Source organism: Protopterus annectens, chromosome 2.part0 (assembly GCF_019279795.1).
Source record: "Protopterus annectens isolate FY-2018-M chromosome 2.part0, PAN1.0, whole genome shotgun sequence".
Classification (NCBI taxonomy): domain Eukaryota; kingdom Metazoa; phylum Chordata; order Ceratodontiformes; family Protopteridae; genus Protopterus; species Protopterus annectens.
Genome location: NC_056728.1, coordinates 207326502 through 207352215, shown reverse-complemented (window position 1 = coordinate 207352215; position 25714 = coordinate 207326502). Strand labels below are relative to the sequence as shown.

The following is a 25714-nucleotide window of genomic DNA, read 5'->3' as shown; positions in this document are numbered from 1 at the left end:
TTGTGTTATGTGGCAGATCCTGGCACCTGACAGGCAGCTAACAGTAACCTTCTTGTTCAGCCTAGTGAGTGGGAAGTCAGTGTGCCTGACTATAGTCACCTATTACTAGTGTGTTGGGTATGCTATTTTGCCTTAAGGGCTGTGATTGTGTGGCACACTGGTTTTGTGAAGTATGTGTTTCATGGTTTGTGTTGGGGGGGGGGGTGCAGGTTGCTTGGATGCCTGCTTTGGCTTTCTCTATTGCTTTTGCAGATTTTTATTTAGAGCCTTCGAGTATGTTTTCGTGTATTTATGTGTGTTTTTTGCCAGTGCTGGTTTCATAGGTCTATGTGAGACTAGTGGTGTGATGCAAGTAATTCCCTTCTCCTCTTGACTGCCTGGTCCAGTCTTGAGTTGAGAGAGCTCAGCCTCCAGTTTGGCTGTATAATTGCATCTCTCGCATGTATTAGTGTTTGGTGGAAGGAGGAGAGGGTTGTCTGTGTACATGAGGCAATTGTAACATTGCCTCAAAATGCCCAGATTCATCAGTTGGACCAGAGAGTACACCTGAATCTGCCCTTTGGACATGCCTGGATAAGTACAGTGAACTGTTTCACTGATTGGCTGGTAAGATCGAATAGAGACACTTGTCCTTCTCTACAGTATAGGGGGGTATAGTGCTAAGGTTTATTAGTGCTTGCTATGAGTTTTGAGCAAGTGCCGGAGTGCTTAAGTTGTAAGTTTGTCCAGTTTCAAGGGAAAACATGAAGAGTAGACTTTGTGGAGCCGGGAATAGTTATACCCTAGCTAATCGGCACTGCCCGGCACGCAAAAGAGCACAAATGTGAGTTTTGTAGCACGGAAATGAAAGATAGAAATTAGCCCAAAATTGCCAATAAACTACTAATTTCTGGGCTGAAACCACTCCTCCAGGGACAGATAGGCTGCTCAAAGCTCCCTCTTTCACAGTGAACAGAGAAACTTCCTTTATCCAAGTAAGGTATGGGCAAACAGAAACTTGTAACACAGCCCTGAATTCAGCACTAACCTGAAAACTGGACTATACTAGCTTAGAAAGGTGGGAAAACAAGTATTTTTTTTTTTTTTTCAGAAAATAAAGCAGTTACAGTCAAAAAACACTTTAAATGCACAGAAATGGCTATCACACTTGAGTGTGTAGCCTACAACAGTTAAACAGGTAATTTAAACACAAAAACGACTTTGTTAAAGTGCAGGCGGTAAAATAAGTACAATATGTAGCTGAAACAAGCTTTTTATGCAAACCAAAGGTAATTCTGAGCCCCATAAAGATATGTTTGCTAGTTTTATCAAATATAGTTTCAAACATTTCATTTAATCAATAATGCATTTTGTGCCTTTCGTTTGATTAATACGTTTTGTGCCTTTTGTTTGATTAATAATGCATTTTGTGCTTTACAAATGCTCCATTTCATTTTCTGTGGCAAATAAATCATTTCTGCAAGTTTTTGTTACCTTAAATTCGTTTCTGTCCCTTTTTGTCTGAGCTCCATTTCACTCAAGCAGCTTATTCTGCCTTCACCTTCAACTCTGCACCTCATGGCTTGAAGAAGTTACACTCTTAATCCCAGTTCTGACACCATGCCACTCATCCAGTCAGGATAAAACAGACAAGCTGTTGTGAGTTCAGTTCAAGCAGGTTTATTACACACAAACACATCGGGAATGAGGCTTTGTAACTTAAATTTAAATAAACTTGTAAACAGACCGACTACCACACTCATAACATGTTAACACTGTGGTTGTTCTCAAAATGGCACTGCTGCCTGCTGCACGTGCTCACTGTTTATATGCACATGCTTACATTTGGAAATGCTTCTTAAAAGTACATAAACATGCTCTGCTCTGCAATTCGTGAGTGAAAAAAACTTTCTTCTTAGATACGAGACAGTGTTTTCACATAGATGGCGTGTTATATACATACTGATCATATATAAAAACAGGACAGAAGCATTTTATTAACATGGGAGAGAGGCCTTCAAGTTTCATCAGACAAGGTGGTAATGGAAACTACTTCACAGCAGTATTTTCCCTGGCACCGGCTTGGGATTTTATACATGCTTCCCATAACCATCCCTTGATGCAATAACACTTGGAAAAGCATATTTTGCCAGACCCCTAGACATGCTTACATAACCACAAAGACATGCTTACATAACCACAAATCTGGTTACAATGCACCTGCACTGCTTGAGGGCCACAGTGCTCATTTGTTAGCCAATCCCTGCTGCTCTGGTCAAGATGCCAACCAGCTTTTGTCAAGTGGCACTCAAGCAGTTTAAGTTTGGCCTAACTACCAACTTTACTTGTCATATCACAGACTTACTCCCATCGCCAACCCATGACAGCACGAGTTCTTCCAGTGACCTTGTCTCATCTCACAAATCTAATTCAGGTAACCAGGAATGCACAGTGAGCTTTCTTGTTTTAAAACATGGAGCTTGTTCCATTATATCCATTAAAATACCCATCAACCTCAAATGAAGGATGCTGCATAGCTTCAGCTATAAAAACCGGACTGTGTTACAGCTACTACTCAGACTCGTGTTCAGAAAAGCTTATGTGCTAATCACTTCAATTAAGACACTAACTTTCACCCAGGGGATACAATTATATGTAGGTAGCAAAAATACTAAAAGGAAACATCTTTGCTTCATTTCAATCACAAAAAAGTGTTTTTTTAATCTACTAATCCTATATTTTACATACTCTATTACAGCTAGTGGTCTCAATGCTACAGCCATCCACCAGTGAATCTTTACCTCTACTCCTTACGCTTAGTGTCAACATGTCTGCCATTCTCGGTTACCATTATGACAATACACTGCTACCACCAAGCTTTCACTGCTTTCCATGTCCATTCTGAATTTAAGAACCACAATTTCACAGTCCTTACATTTATATTAGGCCTGCAATGTCAGCAATCTGTTATGCGAGAAAGAACAGTTGTGTAAAATCTTACCATGACCATAAGCTGTCCTCTTCTATGTTGCAGTATTCTTTACATATGGGTAGTATTCTGCTACTCAACCCGACGTCTGGCTTGAATACAAAAGCTTCAAGCTTCTGCCTGTATGTGGGACTTCGTACATAGGCTCCTAGAATGTCAGCCATAAAAGGGACATCCGCACATACAATCCTCAGATTAAAGTAGCCCCATGATGAAAACTCCAAAGGGAGACCAAGGAAATACTCATCCAAATAATGAGCAAGATGTATGGGGAAGGTGGGTGGGAGAGAATACTGCAACATAGAAGAGAAGGACATCGATGGTTATGGTAAGAGTTTACACAGCTTTTTTCATGTCCTTCTATTCAATGTTGCAGTATTCATTACATGTGGGAGAGTGCAAAATCTGAAAAGGAATCCAGGAACAGGGAAGGAACTGAGAAAGAGATCAAGCAGAAACATTTTCCACAAATCCAAATAGGATTGCTCTAGCAAACTCTGCTCTGGTCCTAGAAATAAACCAACTTGTAATGTTTTGTAAAGGTATGAACAGAAGACCAAGTGGCAGCTTCCAAACTATCCATAACCCTGAAGAAAGCCCCTGGGGATGCCACAGATATAGTGAAATGGCCCTTAAAATAAGAGGATAAGGATTTCTCATGAAAATTATAGCAAAACACAATGGCCTTAGAAATCCACAAATAGATAGTTTGCTTAGAAACAGGCAAACCCAGAGCCTTGGGATGGAATGACACACAATCTATCAGATTTTCTGACAGACTTAGTTTTGTCAAGATAGAATCTAAGTTGTCTATGCACATCTAGGGTATGCAAAATTCTCTCACTAGGAGATTGTGGAGATGGGAAAAAATTGGCAATTGGATAGCTTGATTTAAGGAAAGATTAACCAAATTAGGCATTAACGATGGCCTAGTTCTCAAAGAAACTCTGTCCTTATGAAAAACTAGGAATGGTGGTAGAGCTATTAATGTCTGGATCTCAGAAACCATTCTGGCAAAGGTAATGGCTACCAGTAGTACTGTTTTTAGTGTACAAAACTTTAGATAAGCAGAGGCCACTGGTTCAAAAGGGGCCTGAGTAGACTTCTCCAGGACAAAATTAAAATCCCAAGTAGGAGGAACTGGTTTCCAGGGAGGATTCATGTGTAGGATCTCTTTTAAGAAAAGCAACCTCCAGCCTGGAAGCCAATAGAGGAGAACAGTCAACCTTAACTGAAGAATGAGAAAGACCACTGTTAAGCAACTCACACAGGTAAGATAACACCAAAGGAATATCCTCCAAAAGGGGGTCCCTTTTCCCTTTTTTGGCACCAGACAGAAAACCTTGTCCACTATGAAATATAAGCCATCCTAGCATTGGGTTTTCTGGTCTCCTGCAAAACCCACAGCTCATCCTTTGAAAAAAGGTGCCTAAAGTTGATCACCCACAAAGTGCAAGTGAAGAGTTGACAACTGTGGGTTAATTAGAGATCCCTTCTCCTGACTGAGTAGGTCCATCCGGTGAGGAAACATGTAGTGATGGCCCTTGGATAAATGCAGAAGAGGGAACCAAAGCTTTCAAGGCCAAAAGTGAGTCCACTAGGAATATCTTTGGTTTCTCCTGTTGAATTTAACAGGACTTTCTGAAGTAAAGGGGGGAATGCATAAATAAACATAACCTTCCATGAGAATGATACAGCGTCCACCTTCCAAGCGTGAGGATGAGACACCCTGGGAAAGAAAAGAGGATGTTGTCTATTCTGAGGGGAGGCAAACAGATCAATCTCTAGAGTACCCCACTGCTGAACTAGATCCAGGAACACATCCCTGTGAGGCATCCACTAGTGGAATTGTGTCATGGATCTGTGTAATGTATCTGCCACAGAGTTCTGAGCTGAAGGAAGGTACTGAACAGCCAACATCCATGCCTTGGTGGCTAAGCAACAAAAATAAGATTTTGCGCCCCCCTGCTTGTTTTTGTACCAAAGGATAGTAGTGTTGTCTGAGGATCTTGAGAGGTGCTGGAATTAACATAGGGTGAAAGGTCTGTACGGCTAGAATTAATGCCCTCATTTCCCTGATATTGTTTCCTCTGACAGGGGGACCAAAGGCCCTAAAATGTTATGGAAGCAAAGGTTGCTCCCCATCCTAAGTCTGAGGCATCCGTAAAAAGTTCCTGTACTGTTTGTGGAATTTGAAGGGGTAACCCAGGATTCAGACGGAGTTGCTGCATTCACCAACCTAGCTCTGTTTTCAAACAGGGAAGAGGAGGATGACGTCATGGAAGAAGGGACAGCAACCGACGCAGGACCCAAGACTTTATCAGGCCGACTGACGGCAACCTGCCAGCAGATTAACCAAATGTAATGACTGCAACAGTGAAACACGAAGAACATCTCCCTGGCAGTGACAGAAGAAAAAGGAAGTTATGTACTCACCATAACTTTCCATCTGAGTAGGTAAACTTCATTTGTCAGCAACCTGTGGGTATCGAAACCATATCGGATCCGAGCCGGCAGCTTCAAACAGCTAAGATCCGAGCTCGAAGCTCCTCCCCCTTGCCCATAATCCCCTGCTATCTCTTCCTGGCCTCAGATAGAGTTTGCTTAGCAACACACAGCATTACAACACAAAGGATCACCTGCACATCCTAACCTAGAGTTATCCGGAAACGAAGGGCAAGGAATCCTTTTAGTACGCACTATAGGTTAGGGGGATGGAGGGGTGGGGGGGGTCGGTTGCTGACAAATGAAGTTTACCTACTCAGATGGAATGTTAAGGTGAGGTAAGTACATAACTTCTTTATCTGAAGTAGTTAACTTCATTTGTCCATCAACCTGTGGGACAGAGTCCCCAGCTACCCCATCCTTGGGAGGTCCTCATGGAAGGATATTCCGGAGCACTGCAGAGCCGAAGGATGCTCTCCCTCTGGAGATTATATCCAACTTGTAATGGTTACTGAACATATGAGATGATGCCCAAGTGGCTGCTGAACAAATGTCATCCAATGACACTCTGGACCAAAAGGCAGCAGAGGTGGAAATCGATCGAGTAGAGTGGGCGTGGACTCCTTCGGGTTCAGGTCGGCCAGAACTCTCATATGCAAGAAGTATAGATTGGGAGATCCATCTGGACAATGTAACTTTTGATACTGGTTTTCCCAAAGAAGGTTTAGCGAAGGATACAAAGAGTTGCTCAGATTTCCTGTGGTCAGCGGTCCTGTGCAAGTAGAACCTCAATTGCCTATGTATGTCCAGAGAATGTAACTTGTATTCACCCTTGTTCTGATAATTTGGAAAGAATACTGGTAAATTAATAGATTGATTGATATTGGGCTCCGAAGCAACTTTGGGCAAAAAGGAGCGATTGGTCCTTAGAGAAACTATCTTTATGGAAAAGGGGGGCCCCAACCTTTCCCTCCCCAAAGGGGGGTTGGCCTGCCAAGGCGGGAAAAAAAAAAACCCCCTTTGGGCCCAGCCTTGGAAAAAGGCAAGTCATTGGGTCTGCTTAATAAAGGACTGTGCACCCCTGCCCCTACCACAGAAGACTGGGCAGGCTTAACTGCCTGTTCTAGGCCTTAAAAAGAAACCCTTGGAGCTCTGTTCCCTAAATTTTCACTAATGCCTAGATCTACCCCTGGAAGACTGAAGGAATCATAAAAGCTGATAAGTCCACCCCTTAGTAGGCCAATTTCTACTTACTAAACTTTGGAGGCTGAACCTGCAAAAAATCTTTAACAGTCTGCATAGATTTAGCCTTGTCCTCCATTTTCTTTAAAACTGCGTCCACAGGCGCACCAAATAACACATCAGATTGTAAAGGAGCATCTAAAATCCTTGTCTTTACATGTTCAGCTAAATTCTGATCCCTGCAACTCTTTACACTCAATACCTTCCGCCAGAGCATCTACCTTAGACTTCAATTGTGAAAGGAGATAATTTTGGTATTTCAACATGTGAAACTGGCAATTCAAAGCCCTCATGGCTAAAGTGGAAGAAGTATACACCTTTTTCCCCCATCTATCCAAAGCCCTTGCCTCTTTATCAGAAGGAACAGGATTTTTAACAACAGAAGCCTTAACACCTTTAGGGCCCTGAGAAACAGTTTCTGGGTCTGCCCTAGGACTCTTAAAAAGATACTTATGAGCTTCAGGCACCCTATAATACCTGTCCGGTTTAACTGGGGCAGGAGGCAAAGAATCAGGGTTCAGGGAAGCCTCTGCAAAACATCTCTACCACGCCCAGAACAGGAGGTATAGCTAAAGGCCTATGCTGGGGTAGAAACAAAAATTCCCAAGCCTTTTCCTAGAATCAGAGAAATCTTTGACCTTCCCATTTAAAATGCTCCCTCATGGAATGAAGGGTCTCTGAAAGAAAATCCTCAGGAGGAGAAGCCAAGGTGTAGAGTCATCTACATCAGAATCAGAATAAGGAGGATACTCCTGCAAGTCTTCAGCCGAAGACTCAGAAGCCTCGAACACTGCTCAAACTCTCAAGCTCAGGTTCCACCCTAGGCCTCTTATCGGGGTATAGAACCTCTAATCATAGTAATCAAATCTTCTGCCATTTTAAGCATATGTTTCTTAGGCAGAGACCCTGAAGAACTAGGGAGACCCCCACTGAAGTTAACCCTGGCCTGCCTCTAGAAGGAGCCTTGGAAACAGAAGGGAAGCCTAACCACCTTAGGAAGGGAGGGAGAACAGCTACCTGAGAAGCCCTTCAGCCTGGCCTACCTCCTGAGAGGACACATCTTGTAACAGTAAAGTCTCTCCTGAGAATCCAAAGGAACTTCTGTAGAACCACCGGCTCCACCGAGCCTCTAAAGAACCGGCGTCCGACAGACGGTTCTTCCACCCTAGGCTTTCACTGCTTTGTCCTTGCGCTTTTAGATCTACGGGCGCCAGACATCCCACGGCATGTTATCATAACGCTTCCCAAAAACTAGCCTGGCACAATCTAATCTTCTCTTAATAGCACGCTTGTTAAATCTAGCACAAGAGCGACAGCCAACAACGCCGTGCTCAGGCCTAAGCAAGGTATACACAATGTATGGTAATCTCTATGAGGTATCTGTTTCCCACAAGAAATACAGTTATTCACTTTTTTCTGACATCCGTTAAATACTGAGGCAAGAAAAAAAAAAATATTCCCAACGGGTACTTTAGCCAACTTTGATTCGGTCTGAAACTCTGACTTCAGAAAATTTCAGAACGCCAACCTGCACTCGCAATACTGCTTCTGCATCGGACCATGCGGCAAAAAAGACTGAGGATATGACGTCGGTCATGCGCATTTGTACCCTGACGTCCTGATGTCAGACAAATGCACCTTGACCGACATCAGCCTTATACTTTGGTATTCGGGCCGACTGGGACAGCGGACTACCCAAGTGTTAGGACTGCAGCAATGTGAGATGAAGAACATCCATCCCTTGATGCAATAACACTTGGAAAAGCATATTTTGCCAGACCCCTAGACATGCTTACATAACCACAAATCTGGTTACAATGCACCTGCACTGCTTGAGGGCCACAGTGCTCATTTGTTAGCCAATCCCTGCTGCTCTGGTCAAGATGCCAACCAGCTTTTGTCAAGTGGCACTCAAGCAGTTTAAGTTTGGCCTAACTACCAACTTTACTTGTCATATCACAGACTTACTCCCATCGCCAACCCAAGACAGCACGAGTTCTTCCAGTGACCTTGTCTCATCTCACAAATCTAATTCAGGTAACCAGGAATGCACAGTGAGCTTTCTTGTTTTAAAACATGGAGCTTGTTCCATTATATCCATTAAAATACCCATCAACCTCAAATGAAGGATGCTGCATAGCTTCAGCTATAAAAACCGGACTGTGTTACAGCTACTACTCAGACTCGTGTTCAGAAAAGCTTATGTGCTAATCACTTCAATTAAGACACTGACTTTCACCCAGGGGATACAATTATATGTAGGTAGCAAAAATACTAAAAGGAAACATCTTTGCTTCATTTCAATCACAAAAAAGTGTTTTTTTAATCTACTAATCCTATATTTTACATACTCTATTACAGCTAGTGGTCTCAATGCTACAGCCATCCACCAGTGAATCTTTACCTCTACTCCTTACGCTTAGTGTCAACATGTCTGCCATTCTCGGTTACCATTATGACAATACACTGCTACCACCAAGCTTTCACTGCTTTCCATGTCCATTCTGAATTTAAGAACCACAATTTCACAGTCCTTACATTTATATTAGGCCTGCAATGTCAGCAATCTGTTATGCGAGAAAGAACAGTTGTGTAAAATCTTACCATGACCATAAGCTGTCCTCTTCTATGTTGCAGTATTCTTTACATATGGGTAGTATTCTGCAACTCAACCCGACGTCTGGCTTGAATACAAAAGCTTCAAGCTTCTGCCTGTATGTGGGACTTCGTACATAGGCTCCTAGAATGTCAGCCATAAAAGGGACATCCGCACATACAATCCTCAGATTAAAGTAGCCCCATGATGAAAACTCCAAAGGGAGACCAAGGAAATACTCATCCAAATAATGAGCAAGATGTATGGGGAAGGCGGGTGGGAGAGAATACTGCAACATAGAAGAGAAGGACATCGATGGTTATGGTAAGAGTTTACACAGCTTTTTTCATGTCCTTCTATTCAATGTTGCAGTATTCATTACATGTGGGAGAGTGCAAAATCTGAAAAGGAATCCAGGAACAGGGAAGGAACTGAGAAAGAGATCAAGCAGAAACATTTTCCACAAATCCAAACAGGATTGCTCTAGCAAACTCTGCTCTGGTCCTAGAAATAAACCAACTTGTAATGTTTTGTAAAGGTATGAACAGAAGACCAAGTGGCAGCTTCCAAAATGGATAGATTATCCATAACCCTGAAGAAAGCCCCTGGGGATGCCACAGATATAGTGAAATGGCCCTTAAAATAAGAGGATAAGGATTTCTCATGAAAATTATAGCAAAACACAATGGCCTTAGAAATCCACAAATAGATAGTTTGCTTAGAAACAGGCAAACCCAGAGCCTTGGGATGGAATGACACACAATCTATCAGATTTTCTGACAGACTTAGTTTTGTCAAGATAGAATCTAAGTTGTCTATGCACATCTAGGGTATGCAAAATTCTCTCACTAGGAGATTGTGGAGATGGGAAAAAATTGGCAATTGGATAGCTTGATTTAAGGAAAGATTAACCAAATTAGGCATTAACGATGGCCTAGTTCTCAAAGAAACTCTGTCCTTATGAAAAACTAGGAATGGTGGTAGAGCTATTAATGTCTGGATCTCAGAAACCATTCTGGCAAAGGTAATGGCTACCAGTAGTACTGTTTTTAGTGTACAAAACTTTAGATAAGCAGAGGCCACTGGTTCAAAAGGGGCCTGAGTAGACTTCTCCAGGACAAAATTAAAATCCCAAGTAGGAGGAACTGGTTTCCAGGGAGGATTCATGTGTAGGATCTCTTTTAAGAAAAGCTTAACCTCCAGCCTGGAAGCCAATAGAGGAGAACAGTCAACCTTAACTGAAGAATGAGAAAGACCACTGTTAAGCAACTCACACAGGTAAGATAACACCAAAGGAATATCCTCCAAAAGGGGGTCCCTTTTCCCTTTTTTGGCACCAGACAGAAAACCTTGTCCACTATGAAATATAAGCCATCCTAGCATTGGGTTTTCTGGTCTCCTGCAAAACCCACAGCTCATCCTTAGAAAAAAGGTGCCTAAAGTTGATCACCCACAAAGTGCAAGTGAAGAGTTGACAACTGTGGGTTAATTAGAGATCCCTTTCTCCTGACTGAGTAGGTCCATCCGGTGAGGAAACATGTAGTGATGGCCCTTGGATAAATGCAGAAGAGGGAACCAAAGCTTTCAAGGCCAAAAGTGAGTCCACTAGGAATATCTTTGGTTTCTCCTGTTGAATTTAACAGGACTTTCTGAAGTAAAGGGGGGAATGCATAAATAAACATAACCTTCCATGAGAATGATACAGCGTCCACCTTCCAAGCGTGAGGATGAGACACCCTGGGAAAGAAAAGAGGATGTTGTCTATTCTGAGGGGAGGCAAACAGATCAATCTCTAGAGTACCCCACTGCTGAACTAGATCCAGGAACACATCCCTGTGAGGTATCCACTAGTGGAATTGTGTCATGGATCTGTGTAATGTATCTGCCACAGAGTTCTGAGCTGAAGGAAGGTACTGAACAGCCAACATCCATGCCTTGGTGGCTAAGCAACAAAAATAAGATTTTGCGCCCCCCTGCTTGTTTTTGTACCAAAGGATAGTAGTGTTGTCTGAGGATCTTAAGAGGTGCTGGAATTAACATAGGGTGAAAGGTCTGTAAGGCTAGAATTAATGCCCTCATTTCCCTGATATTGTTTCCTCTGACAGGGGGACCAAAGGCCCTAAAATGTTATGGAAGCAAAGGTTGCTCCCCATCCTAAGTCTGAGGCATCCGTAAAAAGTTCCTGTACTGTTTGTGGAATTTGAAGGGGTAACCCAGGATTCAGACGGAGTTGCTGCATTCACCAACCTAGCTCTGTTTTCAAACAGGGAAGAGGAGGATGACGTCATGGAAGAAGGGACAGCAACCGACGCAGGACCCAAGACTTTATCAGGCCGACTGACGGCAACCTGCCAGCAGATTAACCAAATGTAATGACTGCAACAGTGAAACACGAAGAACATCTCCCTGGCAGTGACAGAAGAAAAAGGAAGTTATGTACTCACCATAACTTTCCATCTGAGTAGGTAAACTTCATTTGTCAGCAACCTGTGGGTATCGAAACCATATCGGATCCGAGCCGGCAGCTTCAAACAGCTAAGATCCGAGCTCCTCCCCCTTGCCCATAATCCCCTGCTATCTCTTCCTGGCCTCAGATAGAGTTTGCTTAGCAACACACAGCATTACAACACAAAGGATCACCTGCACATCCTAACCTAGAGTTATCTGGAAAAGGGCAAGGAATCCTTTTAGTACGCACTATAGGTTAGGGGATGGAGGGGGGGGTCGGTTGCTGACAAATGAAGTTTACCTACTCAGATGGAATGTTAAGGTGAGGTAAGTACATAACTTCTTTATCTGAAGTAGTTAACTTCATTTGTCCATCAACCTGTGGGACAGAGTCCCCAGCTACCCCATCCTTGGGAGGTCCTCATGGAAGGATATTCCGGAGCACTGCAGAGCCGAAGGATGCTCTCCCTCTGGAGATTATATCCAACTTGTAATGGTTACTGAACATATGAGATGATGCCCAAGTGGCTGCTGAACAAATGTCATCCAATGACACTCTGGACCAAAAGGCAGCAGAGGTGGAAATCGATCGAGTAGAGTGGGCGTGGACTCCTTCGGGTTCAGGTCGGCCAGAACTCTCATATGCAAGAAGTATAGATTGGGAGATCCATCTGGACAATGTAACTTTTGATACTGGTTTTCCCAAAGAAGGTTTAGCAAAGGATACAAAGAGTTGCTCAGATTTCCTGTGGTCAGCGGTCCTGTGCAAGTAGAACCTCAATTGCCTATGTATGTCCAGAGAATGTAACTTGTATTCACCCTTGTTCTGATAATTTGGAAAGAATACTGGTAAATTAATAGATTGATTGATATTGGGCTCCGAAGCAACTTTGGGCAAAAAGGAGCGATTGGTCCTTAGAGAAACTATCTTTATGGAAAACCAAGTATGGTGGTTTGGCGCAAAGGGCTTGAAGCTCCGAAAACCTTCTGGCCGAAGTGATGTCAATAAGAAAAGCAGTCTTCCAAGATAAGTATTTTAGATCCACCGAAGCTGCAGGCTCAAAGGGAGGAGCTGTCTGAGACTGGAAAACAAGAGTTAAATCCCATGGAGGAACTGCATGTTTAACAACAGGCCTCAAGAGGAAAGTGCCTTTTAAGAAGGTCTTGCATAATTTGGAAGAGGCCAAGGGACCGAGATCACTTTCCACATGATAGTGGGAGATTGAGGCTAACTGGACTTTGACCATAGAGGAGCTAGCCCCCTGGTCGAATAAGATTGACAAAAATTCTAGCACTGCTGGTAACGGAGCTGTAAAGGGGTCTAAGTTTCTGTGCTCTGCCCAAATTGAAAAGCGTTTCCATTTGCTATTATAAACCTTTCTCGTAGAAGGCTTGTGGGCGGTTACTAAAATAGCCTTTCAGAGGATGAGGTACCGGGAGTCCTACATATTACTGGAACTGGATCAACCAAGCTGTAAGCTTGAGGTTGTCCACATTTGGGGTTGTTAATCCTAGTGGATGAGAGATCAGATCCTGAGTGGGATCTAGAATCCACGGGGGATTCACTAGATGAGACCATAGACATGGGAACCACGCTTGACGATGCCAGAACAGGGCTATGAGGATCACTCTGCTCCCCAACCGACGGGCTTTCTGCAAGAATTTTAGCATTAGGGGAAGAGGTGGATAAACAAAGTAGACCGGAAGGCCAAATATGCACCAGAGCGTCTCTGGGGGATTCCCCCGGTGGGGGAATTAGAGCAAAGTAGTCGCTGCACTTGGCGTTCGGAGACGTGAAGAGATCGCAGCAAGGTTGACCCCACTTGAGGAGATTTGCTTCGCTACTCTCGGGTTCAGAGACCACTCGTACGGTGAAAGGATGATTCGACTCAGCCTGTCTGCCAAGATGTTCGACCGGCCTGGAATGTGCGTCGCTATGAGAAAGCGGTTGGTGGAGACCGCCCATTCCCAAACTCTCATGGCCTCTCGAAAAAGTGGGTAGGATCTGGTTCCTCCTTGCTTGTTGATATACCAGACTTCTGACTTGTTGTCTGTCTGAACTGCAATTGTCCCCAAGGGAAGAAGGGCTTGGAGTGTTTGCACGCCAAAAGCACTGCTCTCATCTCTAGGACACTGATATGCAACAAGGTCTCTGAATGGGTCCACGTGCCTTGTACTGTCCTGCCCATACAGTGCCCCCCCCCCCGCACCCGAGGCGAGAAGCGACCGTGGTCACCATGGTTAGAGAAGGGGGTGCCCTTTCTGGATGTCCGGGGACTGGAGCCACCAGAATAGGGCTTTCCTGCAAACCCTGCTGAGGGGGATGGGTGAACTCAGTGGATGTTGCAGGATGGACCATTGAACCTGCAAGGTCCATTGTAGTACCCTCATGTTCAAGCGTGCTAAAGGTAGCAGGTTGATTGTTGCTGTCATGGAACCTAGAGCCCTCAGGACCAATTCTGCTGGAGGAGCTGGGGAGTGTAGAAGGGCCAGCATGTGGAGCTTTAGTGTTCGAAGCCGGTCCGGAGTTAAGACTTGCAAAAGGGTTTGTATTTAATCTGGCCCCAATAAATTCCAAGATATGGGTTGGTGAAGAGAAAATTTTTTTGATATTGATTGAGATTCCCAGTCTGGAGGCTAAGTGGAGGAAGTAATCTCTGGCTGAAGACAGTAGATGCCTGGTGGGGGTGGTCAAGAGCCAGTCATCCAGGTACGGAAAGACCTATATTCCCTGGAGTCTCAGGTGGGCCGCTACAACTGCCAAGACTTTGGTGAACACCCTGGGGGCTGTGGTGAGACAAAAGGGTAGGACCCTGAACTGGTAGTGGCTGGCTCCTAGCTGGAAGCAGAGAAACCTTCTGGATCACCTGTCCATCAAAATGTGGTAGTACATATCCTTGAGGTCTATAGAGCACATCCAGTCGTTCTCCTGCAGGAGTGGAAGAATGGATTGAATGGTGACCATCCAGAACTTTTCTTTGGCCACTGACAGGTTTAGAAAGGACAGGTCGAGGATTGGTCTTAAGTCCCCCGTCTTTTTTGGCACCAAGAAGAACCTGGAGTAAAAGCCTGATCCGGATTGGTCTGGGGGGACGTGCTGGATTGCTCTTTTTTCTAGCAGCTGGAATATTTCTGTGGCTGCTGCCTCCCTTTAATTGGGTGGAACATAGGGAGGCTCCGGGGTTTGGGAGGGAGATTGAGAAAGGGAATCTTGTAACCTCTGAATATGATTCGAAGCACCCAGCGATCTGTTGTAATGGACTCCCAAACTGCTAGGTGCCAAGAGAAACGCCCCCCCCCCCGACTGCCTCCAGAGTGGAGCAGTTGGGTAACCCTTCAGGGTTGCTGTGCGGGCCGATCAGAAAAGGGTTCTCTCGACCCGAAATTCTTGGGTCCCCCTCTGCCTCTGGGCCGGCATCCACCCTGTCCTCCCCTCTGCCTCTGAAGGACGAGTGGTCTGGAGCGAAATGGGACTGTTGAGACTTCCGGAACCACATCTTCTTCTGTCCCTTTTGGTTCCTACAGAAGGACCTCTGGGGAGCAGAGAAGCGGACTTTCTCACTCTGGACAAGCATGCCGCGTACGGTCTTGCCAAATAGCGAAGAACCGTCAAACGGGGCATTAGCGAAGGATGCCTTGAAGGGTTCCGCAAAATCGCAATGGTGGAGCCAAGCATGCCGTCGTAAGACAATGCCCGCTCCGCTAGCTCTAGCGGCTCCTTCCATAGCATGGGAGAGGAGCCGCATAGAGGTGTTCATAATGGATTTGAGAGTGGCCATTCGGGTTGAGAATACCTTCTTATCCTCGGCCGACATGGACTCTGGGGGCAACCCGGCGTATTCTTTGATGAGATCCCACTGGAGTCGTATCACATTTGCCATATAATTCAGCGACCTTACAGAGAAGGTGGCTGAAACGAACATCCGCTTCCCCAGGTGGTCCATCGTCCGAGACTCCTTCTCTGGAGGCTGGATCGAGGAACTCCCCTGGGCTAGGTCCTTTCTGGTGGCAACCAACCACATCCTGTTCCTCCAAGGGAACTATCTGGGACGTAGGTGCAGGCTGTCCCTAGGGCCGGGTGATAGAAGGTAGGCCAGTCTGAGAGGGAGTGCAGGGTGGAACGTAGCAAAAGCCTGGGGCCTCGAATCCCTCGACAATACCCTCTCCATGACATCGAACATCAAAGAAGAACTGCTCTCTCTGGGATACGAGAGCAGTCCCCTCGGATCCGATGTGTGGATCAGAGCCGGCGCCGAAGCAATCGGATCCAAAGGGCCAGTATGCGCCGACCGAGATGGAGCCGAAGACACATTGACACCTCCAGATCCGAAGCTCAGCTCTCAGAGCTCGGATCTGAAAATGGATACGACAAACTCGAGGGTGCCGTCGGCGCCGAAGTACGAGGTACTATCGGCACAGACACTTCCCCGGCTCATATGCTACCCGGCTCCGAAGGCTACGAGCCCCGGAAGTGGGTCAGAGAAGGAGCAATTGGGGCAAAAAAGGGGGTCGAGCTCCCCTCCCCGGAGGGGGGGGGGGCAGGAGCACTCCCATCTGCAGCTGGGCCTGGAGGAACCTACGCATCATTCAGTCCATGCCTGCATCAGACAAGCTTCGGGTTGATCTAGAGGAGGCCACCAAGGCGGGCCGGGAGTGCTGCCTCCATGACCTCGAAGGCGGCTGGGTCTCCTCCTCCTCCGGCTCCGGGGAAAAACGGGGTGAATGGAGCCGGGAAGGAGAAGGCCCGGAGGCCCTGGGAGAAGCTGCTTGCTTGGCCAGCGGGGCCGAGGAGTAAGACTCGGCCCGCCGCTTGTGGTGCTTCTCTTTTCTCCTCTCCCTCTTCCCCCTCTCCTCCTGCCCTGAGGTGGGAGGGTGAGTCCCAGCCAAGTGAGCAGGGATGGGAGGTGGCACTGCCGCGGCAGGTGCCACGGAAGGGGAGGAGGACGAAGTTGAATCTGGGGGCAACAGTCCCGCCAGAATCAACTTCGACCTCCTGTCCCAAAAAGCCCTGGGGTTGAAGGCTGCACAAATGGTGCAGCCTGAGGAGAGGTGGTCAACCCCAAGGCAGATAACACACTGAGTGTGGCCATCCGCTGGGGACAGCTTATGGCCACACTTGGTGCATTTAGAAAAGGCTTTAGGGGCCTCGGACAAGACTAGAACAAAATTACACTAGGCCCAAAGACAGACACGCCTTCCCACACATGGGGGAAGGTAATTTAACTAAAAATAACTACAAAAACAGTTAACTGGAAACTAAGGAGCAACACGCAAATTTTTACTGTTATAATAGAAAAAGAAAAGGATTTTTCTCACAAAAACGATCTACTCCCACGCCTGGAACTCGTTCAGAGCTGCTGACTGAACATGCAAAGCGAGATCTGAGGTCAGGAAGGGATAGCAGGGGATTATGGGCAAGGGGGAGGAGCTTGGAGCTCAGATCTTAACTGTTTGAAGCTGCCGGCTTGGATCTGATACCCACAGGTTGATGGACAAATGAAGTTAACTACTTTAGATGAAGCGATTGCATGAAAGCAGTTAGAGATGGAGCTTTCTCTGAATGAAGAAATACCATCAAGTCTGTCCTAAACCTAACACCCCAGAAAAATGGGATCCTGACTGGGTGAAAAGAGTAGATTTTTGTAAACTGTTGTGAACCCCAAGCCTCACAGAAAAGGAATAGCTAGATTTAGGTGTTGAAGCAGAAGAATGGACTGCTGGCCAGAAAAAGCAAGTCATCCACTTAAGGGTCAACTTGAAGCCTCTCTAAACTTAGAAAAGCAATGGCTGGGGCTAGACACTTTGTGAAGACCCTTGGAGCAGTGGAGAGACTAAAAGGCAAGGCAGAGAACTGAAAGTGCCAAGAACCCCCGTCAGAAATGCAAGAACTTCCTGAAGTGAGGGTGAATAGGAATATGCAGATAAGCATCCTTGAGATCCAACGAAGCTAAGAATGCTTGAGGAAGAACCAGGGGTAGAAGAGACTGTAGGGAATAGCATCCTGAAAGAAGGCATCACCAGGAAGGTATTATTCAACGTTGAGAGGTCCAAAATGGGTCTCCAAGGACCATCTTTTCTTGGAACCAAGAACATCCTGGAATAAAATCCCTTTCCTGGCTGACAAAGGAACAGGCTGAATGGTGTCCTAGACAAAAAGCTGACTTAGCAACTGAGGAAACAGATGCAGTTGAGGGAGGTTGAGGAATCTACTAAAAGGGGGAAGAGACTTCCAAGTCATGAAGTAATCGTTTTGAATAATGGATATCACACTCAAGAATCCTGAGTGATCTCCTTTCAGGCTGAAAGGGAAAGAGAGAGTATGACTTGGAAGTTGGGACTGGGTGTCAGAGAGCCTTGTCTGGTCTGAAACAACTGCTGGGGAGATGGAGCAGCCTTACCAAAAAGAGCAGTATTGTCCAAGGGAGCATCAAGCAATTTTGTCTTGATGTCATCTAGGAGAGCCTGTAGATGCAGCCAACAGCATCTCTTAACAGAAGCAGAAACTGCAGCTCTGGAGGAAGCTTCTACAGCATCATAGCTGCATTTAATGGAATACCTAGCGACTTGTAAAGATGCAGCCAAGAGAGAAACTGACAGCTTCTGAGTCAGAAAGCTGGGACAAGGCCTGGGAAGCCTGGGAGAAAAGCTAGAAAATACCTAGACGTGAGTCTGGTAATTAATGGCCCTGACTGCCAGGTTGGAAGGGTGTAAACCTGCTTTCCTAAACTAAAATTTTACATTCTTTGTCTGAGGGAAGCAATGTCTGAGGGAAGCAATTTTGCGGAAGGAACAACCACGGAGGATTTATCTGAGGTGATAGAAACCACAGCAGGATCAGCTGAAGGACACTTAAAAACAATTTTGCAATTCTCGGAACTTATAAAAATGGTCAGGTCTTTTTAGGAACTGGTGCCTGTGAATCTGGGGTCTTGGAAGATGATGCAAAGGCATCTAGGAAAGCAGGAAGTACTGGAGGGACACCTGCAGGTGCAGGGTCCTCCACCTGAGGTAAGTCATAGTATCTTTTGTTCCTCTGAAATTTGGGAAGAATCCCATTTAAAGAATTCTCTCATCTTAGCTGTCTCTCCAAAGGAGAGTTCTTCCATTGGTGAATCTCAACCACTACATTCTTCCTCTGGAGAAGCATATTCCAAGTGAGAAGGAATCTGAGTGGAGTAGAGTCTTCATCCGAGGAAGACCCCCCTCTGAATCAAAGTCCTGGGCCGGAAGAGCAGAGAAAGACTACTGTGAACCCAATGGCAGCACAACAGAAGAGAAGGCAGGGCCAGATACAGGAGAAGCCGAAGTCATAGTCCTGAGAGCCATCAAGGCCTTAAGACCTTGCGAGAAAACTTCTCAGTCCCACGTAGGAGAACTAGGCACTGTGGAATGCTTATTTTGTTTGGTTTGGCAGGTTATTCTAGGACAGGATCAAGACCAGCCACAGGCCTAATGCTCGGAGCTTCTTTTTACAAGAGAAGTGGACCAGTCTGAATCCTCTGAAATAAGTAGCCGTGGCTCCCCCAAATCGTCCAAACCGGATGTCTGCATAACCCTGGATGTGCTTGGATCCCCACTCCTAACTTGTATAGTGGTTCCCACCGGAGACAGAGACCCTACACCTCTGACCGTACCACTGGGTTTTCATCAATGTCAAGGGGTAGAACAGAGAGAAAAGGTGTAGCTGCAGAGGACTAAGTCCTAGCTTTGCCTACCTTCCTCTTCAAGGATGGCTCGGAGGAACTCTGGAAACCCTCCATCAATTCCCTTGTAAAACACTTGAGTCTCTGGCTTTCTAGATATAGTTTAAGGCAGACAGATGACTAAAGTCTTAGGGACGAAGGCCTGACAGAGCAGGACCAACGGTCATGGGTAGGTCCTAAGCAAAACAAACAGAGCTCATAATATCCTTCTGTGGAATTTGCCTTTCACACCTACACTTGCCCTTTTTGGATGACATGAACAATAACAAAAGGCAGAAGCTGAAGAACAAAACACAGTTTCTTATGGCAGACCGAACATACAAGTCAACCTTACTGAATGGCGGGACTGTATGCTCGGACGTCTGTTATGGCTGATATTCTTGGAGCCTATGTCCGACATCCCATGTACAGGCAGTAGCCTGAAGCTTTTGTATACAGGCTGGACGTTGGGATGAGTAGCAGAATACTACCCATATGTAAGGAATACTGCAACATTGAATAGGACATCATTCAATATTTTTTTTTTAAAACACAGGCTTTTGGTACTCTATAGCACTGCTTTTTGAATTAGGTCACACTTTCATCAACTAATTTGTTAAATGGTCAAGGGAAACTACTCCACATGCCTCTTTCAGCCATGACATGGAGTAAAAATAAACATAATTAACTTATTTTGATGAGCAGATAATGACCCCTCAAATAAGTTCCATACGCATGCAACGGAGTTCAATGTTATGGACCATAAAGAAGGTGGCCTTGAATCCAAACACAGCTGATAAAATGAAATTAAACATTTTTAAATACATCTGATTAACTTCTGTTTAATGTCCAATAGCTGCAGGTATCCTATTTACCTTCCAACTCTTTCAATGCCACGGTCTGGGTCAGACTTCTTGACGTGAAGAAAAAAACAGGCTTTTTCACGAGGTGGGGTCTTCCAAATACGTCGAAATTCCTCAGCCTAGTAAAAAGGCAAAGTTAATTTTTGTTCTCACCTAGGATCATTTTTCTGATTTCTTTGCCAGGTTTTACAGCTGACAATACTGCAATCTAGATGTAACGTTTCTTCACTGCCAAAACAAAACAGTACAGCTTAACAAGCTGTCATCTTAATATGAACAGACATACAGCAGCAATAATTAGAGAGACAAATACTCTGTACAACTTCCTAGATTATGGAACATCCCCCCCCCCCCCCTTAGAGTCATTAGGTTTCTTCCAACATAATCTTCACACATACGTATAAGAACTAGGAGATATCCACATTGGGCAATGACAATGAAACTTCATGAACAGTAACTGATAAGCCTGACAACCAAACTTAAAAATCTATGACTTTACAAGAATATGCAGTCAGAACAGAAATGTGAACTATTGTCATCAGGACCATGGAACACATGAAGATGGCAGAAAACATCCTCTTGCACAAGAAGTTATGGTTCGGCACAATCACCATCCCCCATAAGTGTGTAAAAAAACTGTAATTAAGAAGCAGATAAGAGCTATAGGCTTCTGTCAACAAACGCAAGGTGACCCTTTCTGGAAACGGATTTTAAGGAGAACAGAGAAGAGGGGTGGCATAGAACAATGAAAGCAGTGGTATCACAAAATAAACTGCCAATAAAGTACACTGAATTACTGCTTCCAGCAGCTGTCAACACAATATTAAGAATGCAGCAGACAGAGGTCCGTGTCAGAAACAAAGCAAAAATCTCAGAAAAAAATGAGTAAAACGTACAAGTAAACAGAAGAAAAAACACCACTAACAACATAATCTTAAGTAATAAGCAACAGCAAAAAATAAAAGCATTGTATGATGGAAAGCATAGGCAGCAACAGTGCAACAATCCACAACATTTTAGGTGGTATAAACCTCTATGACAACCTTACAAACTACAACTCCTAAAAACTCTGGTACTGGGCAGATCTGTCAGATAAAACCTGCCATGGGACAAATCAGCATGGAAGCATTAGTAAAAACACAAGTCTTAGAAAACACAGTAGAAAGGAACAAAATGTATTCAGCAAATAAACGAGAGATACATATTTAGGATACAGAATGATATTGGTACAAGGGTGTCTTTGCAGTCTGCTAGGATCAGGATATCGTCTAGGTAGGGATAAATCTGAATCCCCAGTGTTCTGCAATAAGCAATGCCAGGTGCCAGACATTTTGTGAACACTCTGGGGGGAGTGGGCAAAGCAGTAAATTGGACAGGAGGGTAGAATGGGCATGTGCAAATAGGCTTCTTTCAGGTCGAGTGTTGCCATGAAAGCCCTGGTCGGTATGACAGGGTGTAGACTTGGAAGGGACAACATTCTGAATCAGGGAACATTTAAGAAAAGGTTTAAGAAGGAAAGGTCTAGAATGGGTCTCCATGGTCCATCTTTTTTGGGGACAAGGAATGGTCTTGAATAGAATCCCTTTCCCTCCTGTCCTTGAGGGACAGGTTCTATGGTGCCCATGTTCAGAAGGTCTGTCAGCACCTGTGGGAAGAGGTGTCTGATTTTCTGAGGGAAAGGGGTCATCTCCTAAGGGTGGGCTTTTTTTTCAGGAGAGGAAGTACGCTTTTTGAAAAATAAGAATTCATTTGTCTGTGGTGATGGATTTCCAAAATGGGTGAGGTGGGCGGAAAGGGAAAGGATGGCAAGGCAGTCGCACATTGTTGGGGCCGCCACTGTCTTGAAAGGGCTGCCGAGGAGGAGGCTGAGAGGCAAACGGCTTGTAGGGGGTCCTTCTCCTGGTTCTTCTTTGTCTGGAAGAGGTAGGTCCAGCAGAGGGCTGGTTTCATCTAACAAAAGTTGCCTTGGCAGGGTAATTCCTGTAATATCTGGGAATGGGGGACACCAAGAGATGCTTGATGTCTTGCAATTTCTTGAGCTTTTCCTGCAGATTTTTCAACAGGTCTGCTGACTGTTTGTCAAACAGAAAGTTATTGTCCAGGGTGGCATCTAATATTTTAGACCTGAAGTCTTCTGGTAAATGTTGCAAACAAAGCAAAGAGTTATCTCCTGAGAACAGAGGCCTCTGCAGCATCATAACTGCATCTGAGTGTCTGGCTACTTGGGCAGCAAAAGCTAATTTGGAAGAGATGTCAGTTTTAGTGGGGCGGTTGAATAGCAGCCAGCAGAGTAGTGGCTTGAGAGACTAAGTCCAAAGCATATTTGGTCATATGGGTCTGATAGTTGATGGCTGTAAAGGCTAATGTGGAAGAGGTGTAGACCTTCTTCCCAATTCTATCCACTGTTTAACTGTCTGCCTGTGGTTAAGAGATGGGGAGAAGGAATGAGCCTGGATTGCTTGTCTGGTGAGATGGCAATCACAGCAGGATCCGCTAGGGGAGGTTTGACTAAGAATATTTGGTCATAAGACACCTTGTAGAAGCTGGCTGGACTCTTAAGGGCAGGTGGCTGAGAGTATGGTGTCTTTGATGCAGAGGCAAAGATATCTAAATAGTCAGGGCTGACAGGTGGAATAGCAGAAAGAGAGGGTGATTCCACTTGTAAAAGCTCAAAATACCTAGAGTGTCAGACATTTGTGAGGAATCGCATTTAAAGAATTCTTTCATTTTGGTGATGGTTTCACAAAAGGTGATATCCTGGGGGGGGTCTCCCTCAATAGGCTCGTCATCTGGTGAATAATACTCTTGAGGAGAGGCTATTTGGGAAGTGTAAGAAATGGATCGGGCAGCATTGAAAAGCTAACAGAACTTGGCGTGATATGTCTCCTGCTCTTCTTTCTTCTCTTGTGAGGTAAGTGGTGGAAGAGAGGAAGATGAGGCTGGCCTAAGGCTAAGAGGAGGAAGAGGAAGAGTAGCAGGAGAAAAGGCTGAATGCCTAAGGAACAAAAAGTCCTGCATTAAGAGGTGAAGGACTGTCAGTTAGGCAGACATTCTGCAGGAGTAGTCAGATGTTTAGTTTTCTTTTTGACTGGGGTAGACTTAAGAGTAGGTCTGGCTAACAGTAGCAGTGTCTGGCAGAGGGATCCAGGTCAGAGGCCTGGCTGGGTCTTGTTCCCCCTCGACCTTGGCGGTAGCCAGTGTCTGCGTTGACTTCGGGGAGGTGCCAATTAACTGTGAAGCGGCTTCCTCCAAGGACACCGATGAAGTCAAGAAATTAACCCATTTCCTCATTGTAGGTTTTTCTCAGCGTTGATGTATATAATTTTACAGGTGATGTGGGGTGGGCTTGCCCCCACTGCAAAAAAGAAAAATAAAAGTGCCTTTGACTGTAGAGTGCAACGATATGCTACAATGCATAGCTTGGGTGATCGATGTCATCTACTGCTAAATGTCGAAAACATCTAACTACAGGTGTAGATACATTCAGTTTCAATGAGTATGCATGCTCGACATTATGGATTTCCAGATTTTGGGTCGACATTTTGACCAGTCGAATGCATTTTCAAAATTTCAATAGTAAACAAAGTACAACATGTAATTGACTGTCAGAGAACTTTGGAAAAAATACTGAAGATTAATGGCTTGATTAATGTTAAATTCTGACACGAACTTAGAAAAGAAGGTATGGTCGACTCAAGGTCACTCTGCCCTTGTGAAAAATTAAATAAGGAAGCTTAGAAAAAAAAGGCTTGCAATTCTCACACTTTTTTAGCCAATGTTATGGCTACAGAAAAAAAGTTTTCCAAGTCAGGTATGGTAAGTCACATTTCCCTGCAGGTTCAAAAGGTCTGAGTTAGAAACTGTAACATTATGGTAAGATCCCAAGGTGGAGTAGGGTTCTTAAAGGGGGTCTTTATAAAAAATCTCCTTTTATAAAGGCTTTACAAAGAAAGAAGCTAAGTTAGAATCATCAACTCTAATATGAAAATTGGGGAATGCAGCTAGCTGAACCTTAACGGCAGAAGGACTAGCAGAGTCACTGAAAATGGAAGTCAGGAAATCAAGGATCTTGTGTACTGGAGCTGAAATGTAGTCCAGGTCATGCAGTTATGCCCAAAGGGCAAATCTCTTCCATTTGATCTGTTAGAGCTTCCCCAGATAAGCCTTGTGAGAAGATAAAAGGATATGGCACAATGGAGATGACAACTTTGGCTGTCTATGGAATTGGAGATACCAAGAAATTAATTTGAGGCCCAAAAATGTCCGGATGAGTCATATCTATCTGGAGAAACAGGAGGTCTGGAACTGGATCCAGAATGCCAAGTAGGGTAAACTAGATGAGGCCAATAAGGGGCAATGAAGATGGCTTTGCTCTTCAATAGAGATGCTTTCTGTAGGAATTTGGGGATAAGCATAGAGGAGACCTGGGGACCAATCATGAAGGAGAGCATTTATCAGTGACTGCCCCAGAAGAGGGATTAGGACAAATCATCTGCTGTACTTCTTCAGGAGAAATGCAAATAGGTCGCAGCATGACTGGTAATAGCATTTCTGCCACCTGTGTTGAGATACCACTAGTGAGGTAATAATATAGACGTACTCAACTTGTCTGCTATCACAATGGGTCTCCCCAGTATATGCACTGCTATCAGAAATCTATTTGAAGATGTCACCACTTAACACAAACTAAGGGCTTTTCAACACAAGGGCTAAGATCTGGTTCCTCCCCTTTTGTTGATGCACCATACTATAGACATACTGCCCATTTGAATCACAATAGTCCTGGAAGAGTACGTCTTGGAATGCCAGCAATGTTAGCAGTACTGTTCTCATTTCCAGCACACTAATATGCAAGTTGGATTCTCTGGGGAACCATGCGCTTTGAACAGTCTTCCTCAGGAAATGCACCCCACCCAATCTGGGAAGCATCAGTGGTCACTATAGTCTTGGGATGAGGAAGGATGAATGGGGCTACCTTACAAAAGTTGACCTGAGTGAATTCACCACGAGATGAATCTCTTATAGGCCTGAGTTGTATTGATCTTGGTGGACAAGGGTTGATCTAAGATGTACCACTGGTTTGCCAAAGTCTGTTGTAAGATTCTCATAAGGTATCTTGCTAGTGGAAGCAGAACTATTGCCGCTGACATGAATCCCATGGTCACTAATACCTTGTGGGCTGGTAGTTATGAACTCTGAATTATCCGACTGACTTGGAAGTGAATGGCTTGAACCCTTGGCAAGGGCAGAGATGCTATCAATGACATTGTGTTGAAACTGGCTCCAGTGAATTTTAGAGACTAAGATGTTGAAATTGAGATTTCTTGTGGTTGATTGCGATGCCCAGATTGGAACAAATTTGGTGCTGATTGTGATGCTCAGATTGGAACAAGTTTGGAGTACAAGGTCTTGAGCTGTTATCAGTAAATGCTCAGTTGAGGAGGTAAGGAGCCAGTCATCTATGATGTCT

At 44.8% G+C, this 25714-nt stretch overlaps 1 protein-coding gene across 1 annotated transcript in view; it reads right to left on the bottom strand.

Moving 5' to 3' along the window:
• LOC122792716 (ankyrin repeat and LEM domain-containing protein 2-like) overlaps positions 1-25714 on the bottom strand; it is an 832037-nt gene that overhangs the window by 665553 nt on the left and 140770 nt on the right. Inside the window, exon 3 of the mRNA XM_044060300.1 lies at positions 20257-20363. Within this exon, the coding sequence (XP_043916235.1) occupies positions 20257-20363 (107 nt within the window). The remainder of the gene's footprint in view (positions 1-20256; positions 20364-25714) is intronic.